At 42.0% G+C, this 13,931-nt stretch overlaps 2 protein-coding genes across 5 annotated transcripts; both read right to left on the bottom strand.

Annotated features, from left to right (window-relative positions):
- Window positions 1-542: 542 nt before the first annotated feature.
- GONST1 (golgi nucleotide sugar transporter 1) lies at window positions 543-4,274 on the bottom strand. 4 transcript variants are annotated; one of them, XM_078578032.1, is made up of 10 exons: window positions 3,681-4,274; window positions 3,277-3,438; window positions 2,982-3,207; window positions 2,771-2,910; window positions 2,562-2,691; window positions 2,357-2,455; window positions 1,954-2,108; window positions 1,301-1,417; window positions 913-1,010; window positions 543-832 (listed from the first exon to the last, which is right to left on the bottom strand). In XM_078578032.1, exons 2-10 carry the CDS (start codon window positions 3,399-3,401, stop codon window positions 789-791), a joined length of 1,134 nt encoding a protein of 377 aa, XP_078434158.1. In that variant the 5' UTR covers window positions 3,402-3,438; window positions 3,681-4,274; the 3' UTR covers window positions 543-788. The 4 variants fall into 4 exon arrangements, with proteins under 4 accessions (XP_078434158.1, XP_078434157.1, XP_078434159.1 ...); XM_078578031.1 differs by having other exon boundaries at window positions 3,771-4,274; XM_078578033.1 differs by lacking the exon at window positions 3,681-4,274 and having other exon boundaries at window positions 3,282-3,438.
- Window positions 4,275-4,749: 475 nt separating this feature from the next.
- Window positions 4,750-8,258, bottom strand: LOC144705391 (DNA repair metallo-beta-lactamase family protein). The gene is made up of 5 exons (XM_078578030.1): window positions 7,979-8,258; window positions 7,782-7,887; window positions 7,470-7,675; window positions 7,185-7,391; window positions 4,750-5,552 (listed from the first exon to the last, which is right to left on the bottom strand). Exons 1-5 carry the CDS (start codon window positions 8,165-8,167, stop codon window positions 4,980-4,982), a joined length of 1,281 nt encoding a protein of 426 aa, XP_078434156.1. The 5' UTR covers window positions 8,168-8,258; the 3' UTR covers window positions 4,750-4,979.
- Between the last annotated feature and the right edge of the window lie 5,673 nt (window positions 8,259-13,931).

Here is a 13,931-nt window from a genome sequence, read left to right as displayed (position 1 = left end):
GATCTGACATCATCACAAGATGCGTTGCTGATTTTTTTGGACAATGGATATAGATGTTGAATACAAATACTGTCAGTAGCACCATACTGTCTGAGATTCGCCCCCGTGGGCCAGATTTCTCCACTGAACTGCATGACCATCCCTAATCTTACATAACAAACTGTGCTGAATGATATGTTTTATTGCAGTAACGGTGGCCTTTTTTAGGAAGGGAAGGACGGCTAAGAAATAAATGTACAGCTGCAATACATGTATTAATATTTTTACAGTGGAAGTCGAAAATGTCTTAAATAAAAAAGTGTCAACGTGTGGAAGCGTTTTTTTCAGAAATATTTCATCGTTTCAAATTCAAGATGTTGCCCAGCTGCTCACATCCAGAGCAGATGAAGGTGGAAGAGAATTTGCCCACAAAGTATTTTAAGTATTTTTCACAAAATAAAGTGGGCTAGCTTTCTGGTTAAGTCATAACCAATTCATTATTTAGACCAAGACACAATGCAAAGGGGTTTGTTTCATCTCTGTCTCTCTCTCTCCATCAAGAATAGGAAAAACAAGCTCCATTCAACAGGAAGAATCAGATAAAAATACAAAATCACAGTTGGTGGCAAAGAATATAGCCGATCACTTCCCGGTCAATGTAGAAAAAGATCGAGCTTAGTAATCATATATGCACAGTTATTATGAGATCAATTGAGATAAATATCCCAAGAACACTGCGTTGGCCTCATCTTCTGTATGCCTTGCAGGACAATCTCAATATTCCTACAATCGGATGGGAGATTTCCTTTCTATTTGATTTTTGCGCGGGCAAATAATATACCAGCCAGCAATCCTAAAAATAAGATGATTACTAAAAGCACAGACAAAAAGATAAGACTGCATGATGATTAAGTAAAGATCTTGTTTACTCACCGAAGATTATACTCAAGAAATTCTGAAGGCTAGTAGGAACTTTGAACAGAAGAATTCCAGCGAGAGATAGTGGGATCTTGTTCAAAGAGCCCACTAGGCTACATCACAAAACCAAAAATCTCAACAACTGGAAAATAATGAACTAACAATATAAACAATGTCTTTGGCGTAGACTGATGCATGATATCTTCCTTAGTTTATTATTTGGAGATTAAAAATCCATTATTTGAAATTTTTATGCTTCAGTACATTTTAACTAAGGATAAATCTAGAAACAAATAAAATCGTAGATGTCCATGTTAAAAACCAAGAGAGTTTTCTATGGAATAATATTGTTAGAAATAATTGTAAGAGTTGCTTTTATTTCTAAGCGGAAAATTTTGTATACCTGTATGTGGTGGCTCCCGTCTGATGAAGAAACCACATAGACGTGAAGCTGATGGCAAGGCCTAAAAATCCACTACAAGTGATGACAAACCAAAACATGGGCATCTTCAGGAGAGGACTGAAGAAAAAAAGAAATAAAATGATTAGACGTTATCTAAATGAAAATAAAGAAAAATTATGGTGGCAACTCTCTTTAAAGCATGCTCGACAATTTTGGATTTTCTCATTCAACTCACAGAGGATAGGAATTGGGATTCATTTCAAATATTTTTTTGTTTGAAGAAATAAATAACATTATGACAAATACAAATTCATCATTGTCCGTCATTCCTAGTTTGGCGTCAATGATGAAGATAACAAGTGTACTTTCACTCAGTATCGTCATATCCATCAACTAACCGTGATGATCACGATAACTAAGTCATTTTCAGCCAACCGTGATGGGATTCATTCAGGGGATAAAGATTAATGCGACCCATTAGATTGGCAAACAAAATTTCTTTACGGTCAAAAATAGGTTTTTTTCTGGACATACTGGGGAGAAACCAACTTTATTTTGGCCGGATTCAAAGTCCAAATTATCACGGATTATAAAAAATTCATAAAATACAATGTGTAAAAAAGATCGTTCACAGGTTAGGAAAAAGAACTCACGTTTTGGAGAGGTAATCCACTTCACCGAAGATGAAAACTAGCAATAAGCCCAAAGGTAGTGAAAGGCTGTTATTTAGTAAAACCATCGAGAATTCGTTCAGGCTTCCAGACTTTGTCACTTGCTTGGCAGTATCCATTACTCTTCGTAAAGTAAGCTAGGAGAATTTGAGAAATAAATAAGCCTGAAGCATATAATAATTCATAAACAAATTAAAAAATCATAGAGAACTAGAAATATTTGAAACGACATTTCTAAATTTCTCAATCATTCACTATGTGAAGATCTTTTTTTTTTTAACACAACTATGTGAAGATCTTGAATGGGTAAATATGAAAGCAATCAATCGAGTTATGATAAATTCCAATAATGATTTGGAAAATACCAAGCTAGGGAGTTGATTACCGAATACGATGCCGTCAAGAAACAATTTAATATCTGCCATGCATATCCAACTCCATGGAAGGCGAGGTCGGTCACGCCCCCAGAAACTGCTGAAACAATCTGAAAATCAAGAATATTATCTGAGTCAACACAATAAAAAAATGTGAAATGAATATCCAAATGAAAAAAAAACCGTAGTTCAAAAAATAATGTTAAAAATTAATACCATCAACGAGAGAGACGCCCAGACTTTGCCCCCGTGATGCTTTTTAAAAAGATACATCTCACCGACAGCGGTAATGACATTCGTTACGTTCTTCAGAATCGTAACCATCGCTACGTTGATATACTTCAAACTGAAAATACAATTTTTACGGAAATTAAAAAAAAAGGGAATAAGATGTAACCATGATCTTGATCAAGAGAAAATCCCACCTGAACATACTCGTGATCAGCATTCCAACGAATATTAAATTTACAGGAAACCAAACGCGAATCAATTTCCACGTAAGTGGCTCTGTTGAAATTATGTCCATCCTTCTCAGAATTAAAACGAGGACCACAGACACAAAATTCTGCATAAAACTATAATCAAAGAGAAGAAAAAAACACAATCTTCATAAAACTCAGCAAACATGTAATCTACCTGATAAAGCATGAGAGAAATCCCAGCGTTAAACTCGTAGGTGGAGAGCACCAACTTATTTACTAGAATCATGCTGCACGAAGATAAACAGTATAGAAGCCCAGATAAAAGAGCCTGATTACACACAATCTCTGTCTTCTGCCCACGATATGATTTGATTCTGTTCTTGTCCTCGGCCGCTTCCAGGTCTACATCGTTATACATCATCTTTTGGCCAGTCAACGACCTGTGAATCAAGATCAAACTCATGATTTCTAGAAATTCATGATGAAATCTATAGAAGAAGAATGGGTACCTGACCAATCGTTCTCTCCTCGCGCCGCCATCAAGGCTCGAGGCTGACCCAAGTTTTCCACTCGGCTCACGACTTAGTAAGATGCTTCTCTCTTCCGTCGGATTAGACTCTGTAGTTTCCTCCATCGGGATCTTCTCAAACCCAACATTCGACGGCAAAATCCTGAGAAAAAAAGATGAAAATGATGGAGAGAGCAGATAAAATGGTTAAAGCCGCCGAAGGACGATGAAGATTGAGGCGAAGAAATACAGAATGAGCGTTTGAGATTGGGGGAATTATAATGTAACTTCAACTTGGACGATACAATAGAATGATAGAACGATTCAGGCCGGAAATAACTGATCAGAATTCAAAACGGGCAATTCAGATGTTGAAATGAACTCGAATCTATTACGAACACAGACCCGATTCATCCCCGCCAAGAACTTGAAGCCCTACGCTTAAATTTAAGTTCGCGAACAGAAAGCTAGAAGCGCAGAATACGATCGGATTACCTTGTAGAAGCCATCGGCGGCGGTCAATTCTGGCGGAAACTCAAATCTAACCCACCACGAGTGCCTTCTTACACATCTTATCGAATCAAATAAGATAGAACAGAAAGAAGCCGCCAAAAAGTCTGGGAGACGGATTCAACGGGAAGGCGCAGACACCCTTTTCGTATTTTAATGCTTGGATTTCGTCGTTTTCTCCTCCGTGCCCGCGTCGACCAGCCTACAGTGTACAATGTAAATGTACAGAGATCAACAACCCCGTTTTCTTCTTCTTCTCTACGAATCTCGACGGGGCCACATGAAATCACGCGCAAAAGTCAAATATAGCGAGGAAATGGATAATCTTTTCCGGCCATCTAACAAGTTTGGCCGTGATCTCCACGAGTACCGAGGAATCACAGTCAGCGCCTCTGATTTCTGATGTCTTCAGACGACCAAACTACCAAAAACCGCAAAATATTGTAAGGACCTGTGATCTACCGCTTCTGTTGCATCGCAAAAAGAACCAAACTTTGTGAGAAATAAATTGAGCCCATTCAAGACCCAGAAGAGGGAAGAATGAGGAATAACAAAAAGAGTCAGACTCGCCAATAAAAAATTACGCCCAGTCAACGCCTAGAAGATAAGAGGAAGCGAAATTACAAAATAATCAAACTTGCCGATATAAGAACCGAGCCCGGTCAACAGTTGGACGAGAGGAGAGTAAGGATTTACAAAAGAATCAGACTTGCCAATTAAAGATTTACACCCAGTCAAGACCCAGAAGGTAATAAGAAGAGAAATTAAAAAATAATCAGATATGGCGACAAAAGAGTCGAGGCCGGTCAAGACACAGAAGAGGGGAGAAGAGGATTTACAAAAGAATCAGACTTTCCAATTAAAGATTTACAACCAGTCAAGACCCAGAAGAGGGGGAGACGAGAAATTACAAAAGAATCAAACTTTTGTATAAAACAATTGGTTCCCAGTCAAGACCCAGACGGGGGAATTACAAAGAACAAAACTTTCTAAGAAAAAATGATTCACCCAGAAACTACACAACCGCGGGAGGGAGAAGAGGAGAAACTACAACAAAAGAATGAAACCTTCCCAGTAAAAAAAAATACGACTAGCCACAACCCAGCCAGTGGGAAGAGGAGAAATATCAAAAGAATCAAACTTTCATAGAAAAAATACAGCCAGCCGGGTGGTTCTCCTGAAATTCAATCTTCTTCAAAGACCAGACCTTGATCTCCGAGATCCGTCTAGAAGCTCCGACAGAGAAGGGAGAGGCCTGGGGACAGGTACGTTCATGGACCTGTACAATCTCCTCAGCCCAGGGTTAAACCCCTTAGAAAAACCCACGTCAACCTCTTCTCCTCCTCTCTTCTCCTCGACTGCTCTCGCCTTCCCAAAGAGAGTGAGCGGCGCCGCCACAGCCTGCTCAGCCATTCTACCAAGAAGCCTCCAAATTGGCCCATCCCCAGTAGCCAGAGCTTCAAGGGAACAGTGGTTCTTAACGTAGTCCAGCTCCGCAGCAAGGCAAACAGGCGTGGTGGAGACGACCCATCTCGGCCGGAGCAGCTTAAGTGCCCATTCCAACTCTTCTCTGGAGGAATGCGTGGAGAAGCACACTCTCCAGACCCCGCTGTCGTCCCTCTCTAGCCCGCTGCAGTCGTCCTCTTCTCCGATCGCGTAGCGCATAGCCGACGGTCGGATGAACACGGACCCGGGTTCGACCCTGGTTCGAGCCTCTGCGATCCCGGCCTTAGCCCGTGCCCCCAGCCGAGGGAACGCCTCGCAGACCTGCAATGGAATAAGTAAAATCTTCAATTATAAACAGGCAATCATGGGGATGGTCCGGTCATGGGCGTTGGGCGGTTTGAATTTTTGAAACGAGGTTATTTTTAAAAAATTCTGGGTAATTGGTCGTAAAATGTTCAAATCGTGTCTTTGAGCATTACATGTAGTGAAAATTTTCGGTCATCAGGGCACCCTGCGCCCGACCCTAGGTGGTTTTGGGTGATGGGTGGTTAGAGTACCAGGATCGGGTCTCTGAAAAGGAGCTTCGCAACTGTGCATTCTTCTTCATTCCATAATTAACTCTCTTCCCTCATAAGTTCCTGGAGTTGCTCGCTCCCATAGTCGGGCCTGCAGATTAACGAGAGACTGAAATTGCCCCACAATCGCCCCTAGCGAACCATATAACCATTGACATATTTGGCAGTTGATGATGATGACGTTGATGGGTGGTCAACATATTTGGCAGTTGATGCAGACGTTGTGGATATAGTGCAGGGCCGCAGGCGGGACGAAAAAATTGTCCCGTCCAAAGATATGGACGAATTTTGGGTCGAAAATTCATCCCGGGGACCACCAGATGGGACGATTTACTGTCGGTCCAGAGGTCTCGGACGTTGGACGGACTAATCTAGACGGAAAACCGCCGGATTCACATCTGACGGTTGAGATGTAGCCTCGTGGCCTCGCAATGACAATTTGCATCAAAGTTCCCTATTTTTTTAGGTGTGTGCAAACGGGCGCCACTCTGAAATAATTGTACATATGACCCTTTGCATTCTCTCTCCTCCGTAATTCCCTAAAAAACTTAGAAAAATCTATATTAATATATTAAAAATATAAAATGGGTTTTTTTTGTCCGGGACGAGGAAGGGGACGAAAATTCGTCCCAGGAGGACTGGATGGGACGAAAACTCGTCCCGGGAGGGCTGGACAGGACGGTTTTCTAACCGTTGGACGAAAATTTGTCGCGTCCTTTGTCCCTGCACTGAATCTGGACGTCGGACGGGACGAAATTCGTCGCGTCCCGTCCATTGTCCACGTCCGGGACGATCTGGAACTATAGTTGACGATTACTTGGGTGACTGATGGTTGATAGCATCCCTATGAGGTTGACTTTGACAACAACCTCAAGAAATCGTCAACCATTTGTGACCATGCCGACGTCTTAGGGACTCGCAGAAGCTTAGAAACATAGGGGATCTCCACCCACAGATGATGAATATGGCATCGTCATTCAAGAGATAAAGGGGACGACGATGAAATAATCATCGTCATCGTTATTAGTTGGTAGTTATTGATCTCTTGGCACTCTCCACGTTCTACATTATGACTAGTTTGTCATCGTCTGCAAACAGTAGGAAACGTGCCTGGAAATCCGTATTTTTTTCGTATTTACTTACGTCATCCTTTTAAAAAACCCCGTCATCAATGATAGCTTGACTGACAGTGACGACATTTACATCGTCTCTCGTCATCCGAGCAAGGTTAAGAAAGGGATGTGACGGCTTTGTCTCGCCATCGTCATCCATACAATGGAAAGAAGGCGATGACGACTACGTCATCGTTGTCTGTGCGAAGAGAAACGGCGATGACGATTGCTTAATCGTCATCGTCATTGGTGATGAAGAACACTACCTGGAACCGCGAAGAGGGGTCTTCAGTGAGAATCTCCGGGGCTGTGAGAGAGAGAGACATGAAGCATTGAGGAAATTTGATCTTGTCGACGAAGATTTTTGCCCCAAATGTTCGATTTAGTTGAATGAGGATCTCCTCATGACCGAGATAATCGCAAGCCAGATGGATGACTGGAGCGTTGGGATGTTTCCAGATACAGCTGATCACCTGGCTATGAACTCTTCAATCTCAGGTTTTTTAATCAATTATAATTAAGAATGTGGGAAGGAAGACTTTGTTTATTACCTGTTGAATGGCAGAGTCCTTGCTAGGGATGAAGAAGGGGCATCTGCCAAAGGTGCAGTCAAGAAACAAGTAATCAAGACGAGTCTCAGAGCCCTTCATCGCCATGTATCTGATGGGTAATTTCTTAAGACATTCAGAGCTTAGCCTGCAATCCCCAGTATGCAATATGTTACCGAATTCACCTTCGAAAAAGAACATCGCCGCTCCTGGAGAGGAAGAATAAAAAACAGAAATCAGATTTGAAAAACCCGAAAAATCCTGCCTCAAAATTCTTGACAAAAAAGAAATCAGAATCGGTAACTATGTTCCCACCGGGGCAGTGATTCGCGTCCAACACCGTGACAGAGAAACTCCCTTCCAAGTCTCTTACTAGCACCGTCTCTCCAACTTCAACCTCCACGAATAGCTCTTCCTTGACCTGACCCGCGATCGGAAAACGTGAAAAATTAGGGTTAAACAGACGAGAAAGAACGATTGGAACGGGAATCGAAGCCAAGAAGAGGGAGAACCTGGGGAAATTGGAGCATGGTGAGTCGCTTGGTGATGGGGGTGGCGTAGACGGGGTGGGAGGAGTTGGCGACGAAGCCTTGGAGATGGTCGAGATGGGCGTGGGTGAGGAAGTGGTGGCGCTTCCTGCCGGACTTGGCCGTCCAAGTGTCCACCGAGAAGGGCAGCCCGTCTGGCATCTCTATCGGCATTCTCTCCCTCTCTCTCGCTCTCCGACGGCATCCCCCTCCCACGCTTGAGAGAGAAACCGCTCTCCCCTTGTGATCTCAATTTGTGCAACTTATATATATACAGAGGTCATGGGACGGACAACGGATGACGGGTTAAGAAGGACTGGATAGGGATAGAATTTTATAGTTCCCGAGTGTCCCGACGTGGACAATGGACTGGATGGGACGAAGAAAAAAGGGTCTCATCTGACATACCAGAATCAGTCCAGGGACGTGGACGGGACGGTTTTCTCGTCCATGATCTCCGGACGGGATGGTTTTCTCGTCCGAGTGGACGAAAACCGTCCTGTCCGTTCATCTCGGTACGAATTTCCATCTTGGTTTTCGTCCAACCTCGCGGACGGGATGGTTCTTTCGTCCTGAGAGGGACAAGCCGTCCGTCCGCGTCCCTGCACTAGTACAGTTCCGGATCGTCCGGAATGTGGACGACGGATAGGACGGGATGAAGATCGTCCCGTTCGACTTCCAGAATCAGTGCAAGGACATGGACGGGATGTTTTTTTCGTCCAAGACCTCCGGATGGGATGGTTTTTTCATCCGAGTGGACGAAAACCATCCCATCCATTCATCTCAGGATGAATTTCCGTCCAGGTTTTCATCCAACCTTGCGGATGGGACAGTTTTTTCATCTTGGGACGAAAAAAAATGTCTTGTCTGCGTCCCTGCACTATAGATAGAAAGGCCATCCATCACAGAGTTTGCAGTTTGGGTAGTGTGTTGTGTCATGGGTTTTGTGGCCTGCACAAGTAGTGCCAATATTTGTACCGTACTGCACACCCTTCCCTAGGCCGTGATGATGCAGCCGCTGGTGACCCCTTGGGACTGTCTCATCAGACGTCCCATCCAGACTCCCCAGACCTGATGGCACCGGGTTTAATTCCTAGCCGTCACTTAGTGACCTTTAGTTAGATTACTCTCTGTCTCTCTGTCTCTCTGTCTCTCTGTCTCTCTGTCTCTCTGTCTCTCTGTCTCTCTCTCTCTCTCTCTCTCTCTCTCTCTCTCTCTCTCTCTCTCTCTCTCTCTCTCTCTCTCTCTCTCTCTCTCTCTCTCTCTCTCTCTCTCTCTCTCTCTCTCTCTCTCTCTCTCTCTCTCTCTCTCTCTCTCTCTCTGTCTCTCTCTCTCTCTCTCTCTCTCTCTCTCTCTCTCTCTCTCTCTCTCTCTCTCTCTCTCTCTCTCTCTCTCTTTCTCTCTCTCTCCCTCTCTCTCTCTCTCTCTCTCTCTCTCTCTCTCTCTCTCTCTCTCTCTCTCTCTCTCTCTCTCTCTCTCTCTCTCTCTCTCTCTCTCTCTCTCTCTCTCTCTCTCTCTCTCTCTCTCTCTCTCTCTCTCTCTCTCTCTCTCTCTCTCTCTCTCTCTCTCTCTCTCTCTCTCTCTCTCTCTCTCTCTCTCTCTCTCTCTCTCTCTCTCTCTCTCTCTCTCTCTCTCTCTCTCTCTCTCTCTCTCTCTCTCTCTCTCTCTCTCTCTCTCTCTCTCTCTCTCTCTCTCTCTCTCTCTCTCTCTCTCTCTCTCTCTCTCTCTCTCTCTCTCTCTCTCTCTCTCTCTCTCTCTCTCTCTCTCTCTCTCTCTCTCTCTCTCTCTCTCTCTCTCTCTCTCTCTCTCTCTCTCTCTCTCTCTCTCTCTCTCTCTCTCTCTCTCTCTCTCTCTCTCTCTCTCTCTCTCTCTCTCTCTCTCTCTCTCTCTCTCTCTCTCTCTCTCTCTCTCTCTCTCTCTCTCTCTCTCTCTCTCTCTCTCTCTCTCTCTCTCTCTCTCTCTCTCTCTCTCTCTCTCTCTCTCTCTCTCTCTCTCTCTCTCTCTCTCTCTCTCTCTCTCTCTCTCTCTCTCTCTCTCCCTCTCTCTCTCTCTCTCTCTCTCCCTCTCACCCTCTCTCTCTCTCTCTCTCTCTCTCTCTCTCTCTCTCTCTCTCTGTCTCTCTCTCTTTCTTTCTTTCTCTCTTTCTCTCTCTCTCTCCCTCTCTCTCTCTCTCTCTCTCTCTGTCTCTCTCTCGCTCGCTCTCTCTCTCTCTCTCTTGCTCACTCACTCTGCTTATATATGTGTGCGCATTTCAGCCTTGCCAATATCCGTTTCTCTATTTCTCTACCTCTAAAACTTTTTCTCTTGCTCACTCTGAACCACACTGAACCTCGAGAGTCTTTTCAATTTTTATTGCTTGATGTTGCAGATTAGCTAGGTGACACACTTTTCATTAGAAAATTTAGTTTCCAATTAATCAGGTCATACATGGATTTGACTTGGACAGCGTTGGAATTAATTAGGATTCACCTTGTGGATTCTTCGTGACTACAATCAAATTGTTATCAGTATAGGACGGTCTCTGGTACCTTGGAACATTGGAAAATAAGAGTGGGATTTTCGTAGAAGTTTAGAATGATGAATCACTCTGCTTGGATTCATAGATATATTACATGTTATCAAATATCGCCTTTTTCATTCTTTGAACTTTTCGGGTGAAGTTATGGATTTATAATTCAAATAAGTTCTAAATCCATGGGCACCAAGGATTCAAATGGAATCAGGAGAAAAAAAATTACCTAATTTAATGTGGAGTGCCAAAGATTTTAGAATTTATTTGAATTTCTAAATACTTAATAAAACTTGTAAATTTAGTGAAGGAAAATTATGCATATTCGCTAATAAGATATATTCATTCTAATGCACATGCTGCTTATAAATGAGGTACATCCGTGCATGTAATGCCTAAGGGGATTACTAAAGGCTCATAATATAGTGGTCACTTGTCATTAAACATATACCATAAATATTACTATTTAAGAGATACTCAAGAAGGACATCAAATCATCATCTAGTAAGAATATTATCTGGCCATCAAGATAATAACACATTTATGTCATGTTTAGGTTCATTTAAATAAATGTTTATTTATTATGTTTCTTGTGTGATGTTTATAATGAAGTTCTTCAACATGTGCAATAATTTAGTGATAATGATATAATCATTTTAAAGTGATCTCTAGACTCTAAACATGCATTTTAAATATTTCTAGTAGATGGATATTCGAGGTGGACATCAAACTATTTGAAAAGAATAACACTCTAATTATACTTGTACGATAAGTATGGTTAATCTTGTGCCGATTAGTATAGATACACTAAACTATAGCTTACAAATCCCTAATCACCAGATTAAAATAAGTCTTAGCTTGGATAAAGCAATGAGTATATGAAAATAATTTAGTGGTCAACATGGAATTGTATGCCCTCCATATAAGATGAGATTTACTCGAAGAAGAAGATGTATTAAATCCCTAGCTAAGGTAGGAGAGATATTAGAGTAGATGTTCCCAAATGGTCTCTGTTATGCATTAGTACTAATTGGAATGACACATTAGGGTTTGTAGTAACCCATTCTTAAGTCATTTAGGAGTCTCACGTGGACAAAGGATTATACATTTATGATAACCAATGACACTAAAGGTTCTACGAAAGAGTTTTTAATACCATATATCTTCTGGAGCACGAGGTGTTACCCCACGATTTGGAAACTTAACAGACTAGTTAGCTTCAATTAATACTTGATCAGTTACTCTATATGTCATTATAGTTAATTAATAATATTGACAAATAAATATTATCAGGTCATTAAAATTATCAACTAGACTGATGCATGGGCTAGACGATCACACACATAAGATCTATGCTTGTTGGTCGGTGTACTTAAAGTTACTAAGACATTTTTGAAAAGATGGAAAATAAATATAAATTATGGGGCACACATTTTAGGTGGCCATGCCAGCCAAACCTGCGCGCCCCACCTCCCTTTGTCTTCTTTTCTTCTCAATCTAACCCCTCCATTAATGAGACTTGATGGCGAGAATATCTACTATATCTTTAAGGATAATGGGAGAATGATAAGAGAAGTTCCATCATCACATTGATCGTGTGGATACCATTTTAGGCAGGACATATGAAAAATGAGAAGAAACTCTCCTAAGGAGCAAGTCAAAGGTAGAATTAGTTACATATAGGATGAGGATCTCATCTAATATGATTAATCTTGCTTTGCTTTATATATTTTTATGAGTGAAATGTGATTTTGAGATATTAATCAAAGCTACAGAATCCAACATAAGGACTTCATTATAAACACAACATATAAATAATAATTAATAAATATTTTTTAATAAATTTAAACATGACACGTAAGTGTGACTTGGTCGACGGACACAATATCCATCAAATTCATGTCACAATTGTATAAGTGGTCCTTTGACCTTATGTGTCAAAGAAAAATTAAGGATAGATGGTTGACCTTTATTGGCCTTCAAAATTAATTAACTATATCATCATATATATTAATTAATATCGGATTTATTTAACCTAATCGATAGGTCGAGTTTCCAACATGTGGGGTGCCAAGCTACACCTCGTGTTGTAGAAGATACAAAGGAGTGTGTATCGAGTCACTCATGGAACATGTTCGTCATCGGTTACCGTTTATGTATAATCCTTCATCCTATTGATGCTCCTTGAATGACTTAGGGTATGTTCAACTGTCAAACCCTAATCGGTCATCCGAGTTAGTATTAATGCATTCATAAATCATCGAAGAACTCTTCTCTGATATTTCACTGCCTTGGCCAAGGACTTCATTGCATCATTTTCCTTGAGTTGTCACCTCTTATACCGAGGATGGACGATCCCATCTTGACCACTCCATCATCTTTGTGAACTTCTTGATGTACATGAACTAAGACTGTTTAGAATATCATAATTACAGACTCATTGAACATGGTCTAAGGACAACCGTTTGTCCACAAGATGTCTTTGGTGTCTCAAGTCTAAGGACCACGTACATAACCATGAAGTAAATTAACCTGATTAATAATTCAGTATAATACTATTCAAGGAGTCGTACGGATCAATTCAATGAACTCTTTCCACTAGAGAGCACCCACTATCTATCCTTAGTGTCTCCACACTAATGGCAAAGGGACCAGCCATACTCATCATATGAGTGAGGCTAGATAGTGCTATTTTATCCAGATACTTCGATGTCCTTCTTGAGTATCCTTCGAATAGGAATGTTTAGAACACATGATTAAAGACTAGTGATCTCCCTATTATGATCTCATCATAATTCGCTAAGTCCGATCATATATTCATGTACTTCATTATAAGCATCACACCTGCACTATAATGAATATGGAATGAGATATGGGATGTGTAATTGGCTTACCGGACACATATATTTCCATCACTACATGCCCATCGCCATTGCTCGCCATTGTGTGCCTTGCCGCATGGCCCACACTATGCTAGTTGTTGTTGCACATTGCTGCATGCCGCCATATACCCTGCCACTGGGCAATCGCCGTACCCGCCACTACTGCACGCCATCGCACGCCGCCGCACACTGCCACAACTACTATCGCTACCATGTGTTGTTGCCCTCATACCGCACACCATCGTTGACATTGTGTTGCTAGCATCGTCGTTGTCCTTGATTGTGCTTCTCCACCCAGGCTGCCTAGGTCACCCTCGCGCGTCGCTATCACCGTTGTCTTGCGTTGTCGTGCGTCACCCTCTCCAATGCCATCGTCCGCACCACCACTAGCCCCCGCTTGCACCTCTTCTTGCGCCGCCTCACATTTATATTCCAGCTGCATTTCCACTCGGATAGATTAGCTACATCGCTTCCCTTGACCTATCATTCCACATCATTATTTCCCAGGATAGAGAGTTTTATGATTTGTTTACCTGGAACGATAAAT

The sequence above is a fragment of the Wolffia australiana genome, chromosome 7 (assembly GCF_029677425.1).
Source record: "Wolffia australiana isolate 7733 chromosome 7, ASM2967742v1".
In the NCBI taxonomy this organism is placed as follows: Eukaryota; Viridiplantae; Streptophyta; class Magnoliopsida; order Alismatales; family Araceae; genus Wolffia; species Wolffia australiana.
Note: the sequence above shows the minus strand (reverse complement) of the source record. Positions and strands in the feature narration are given on the sequence as shown.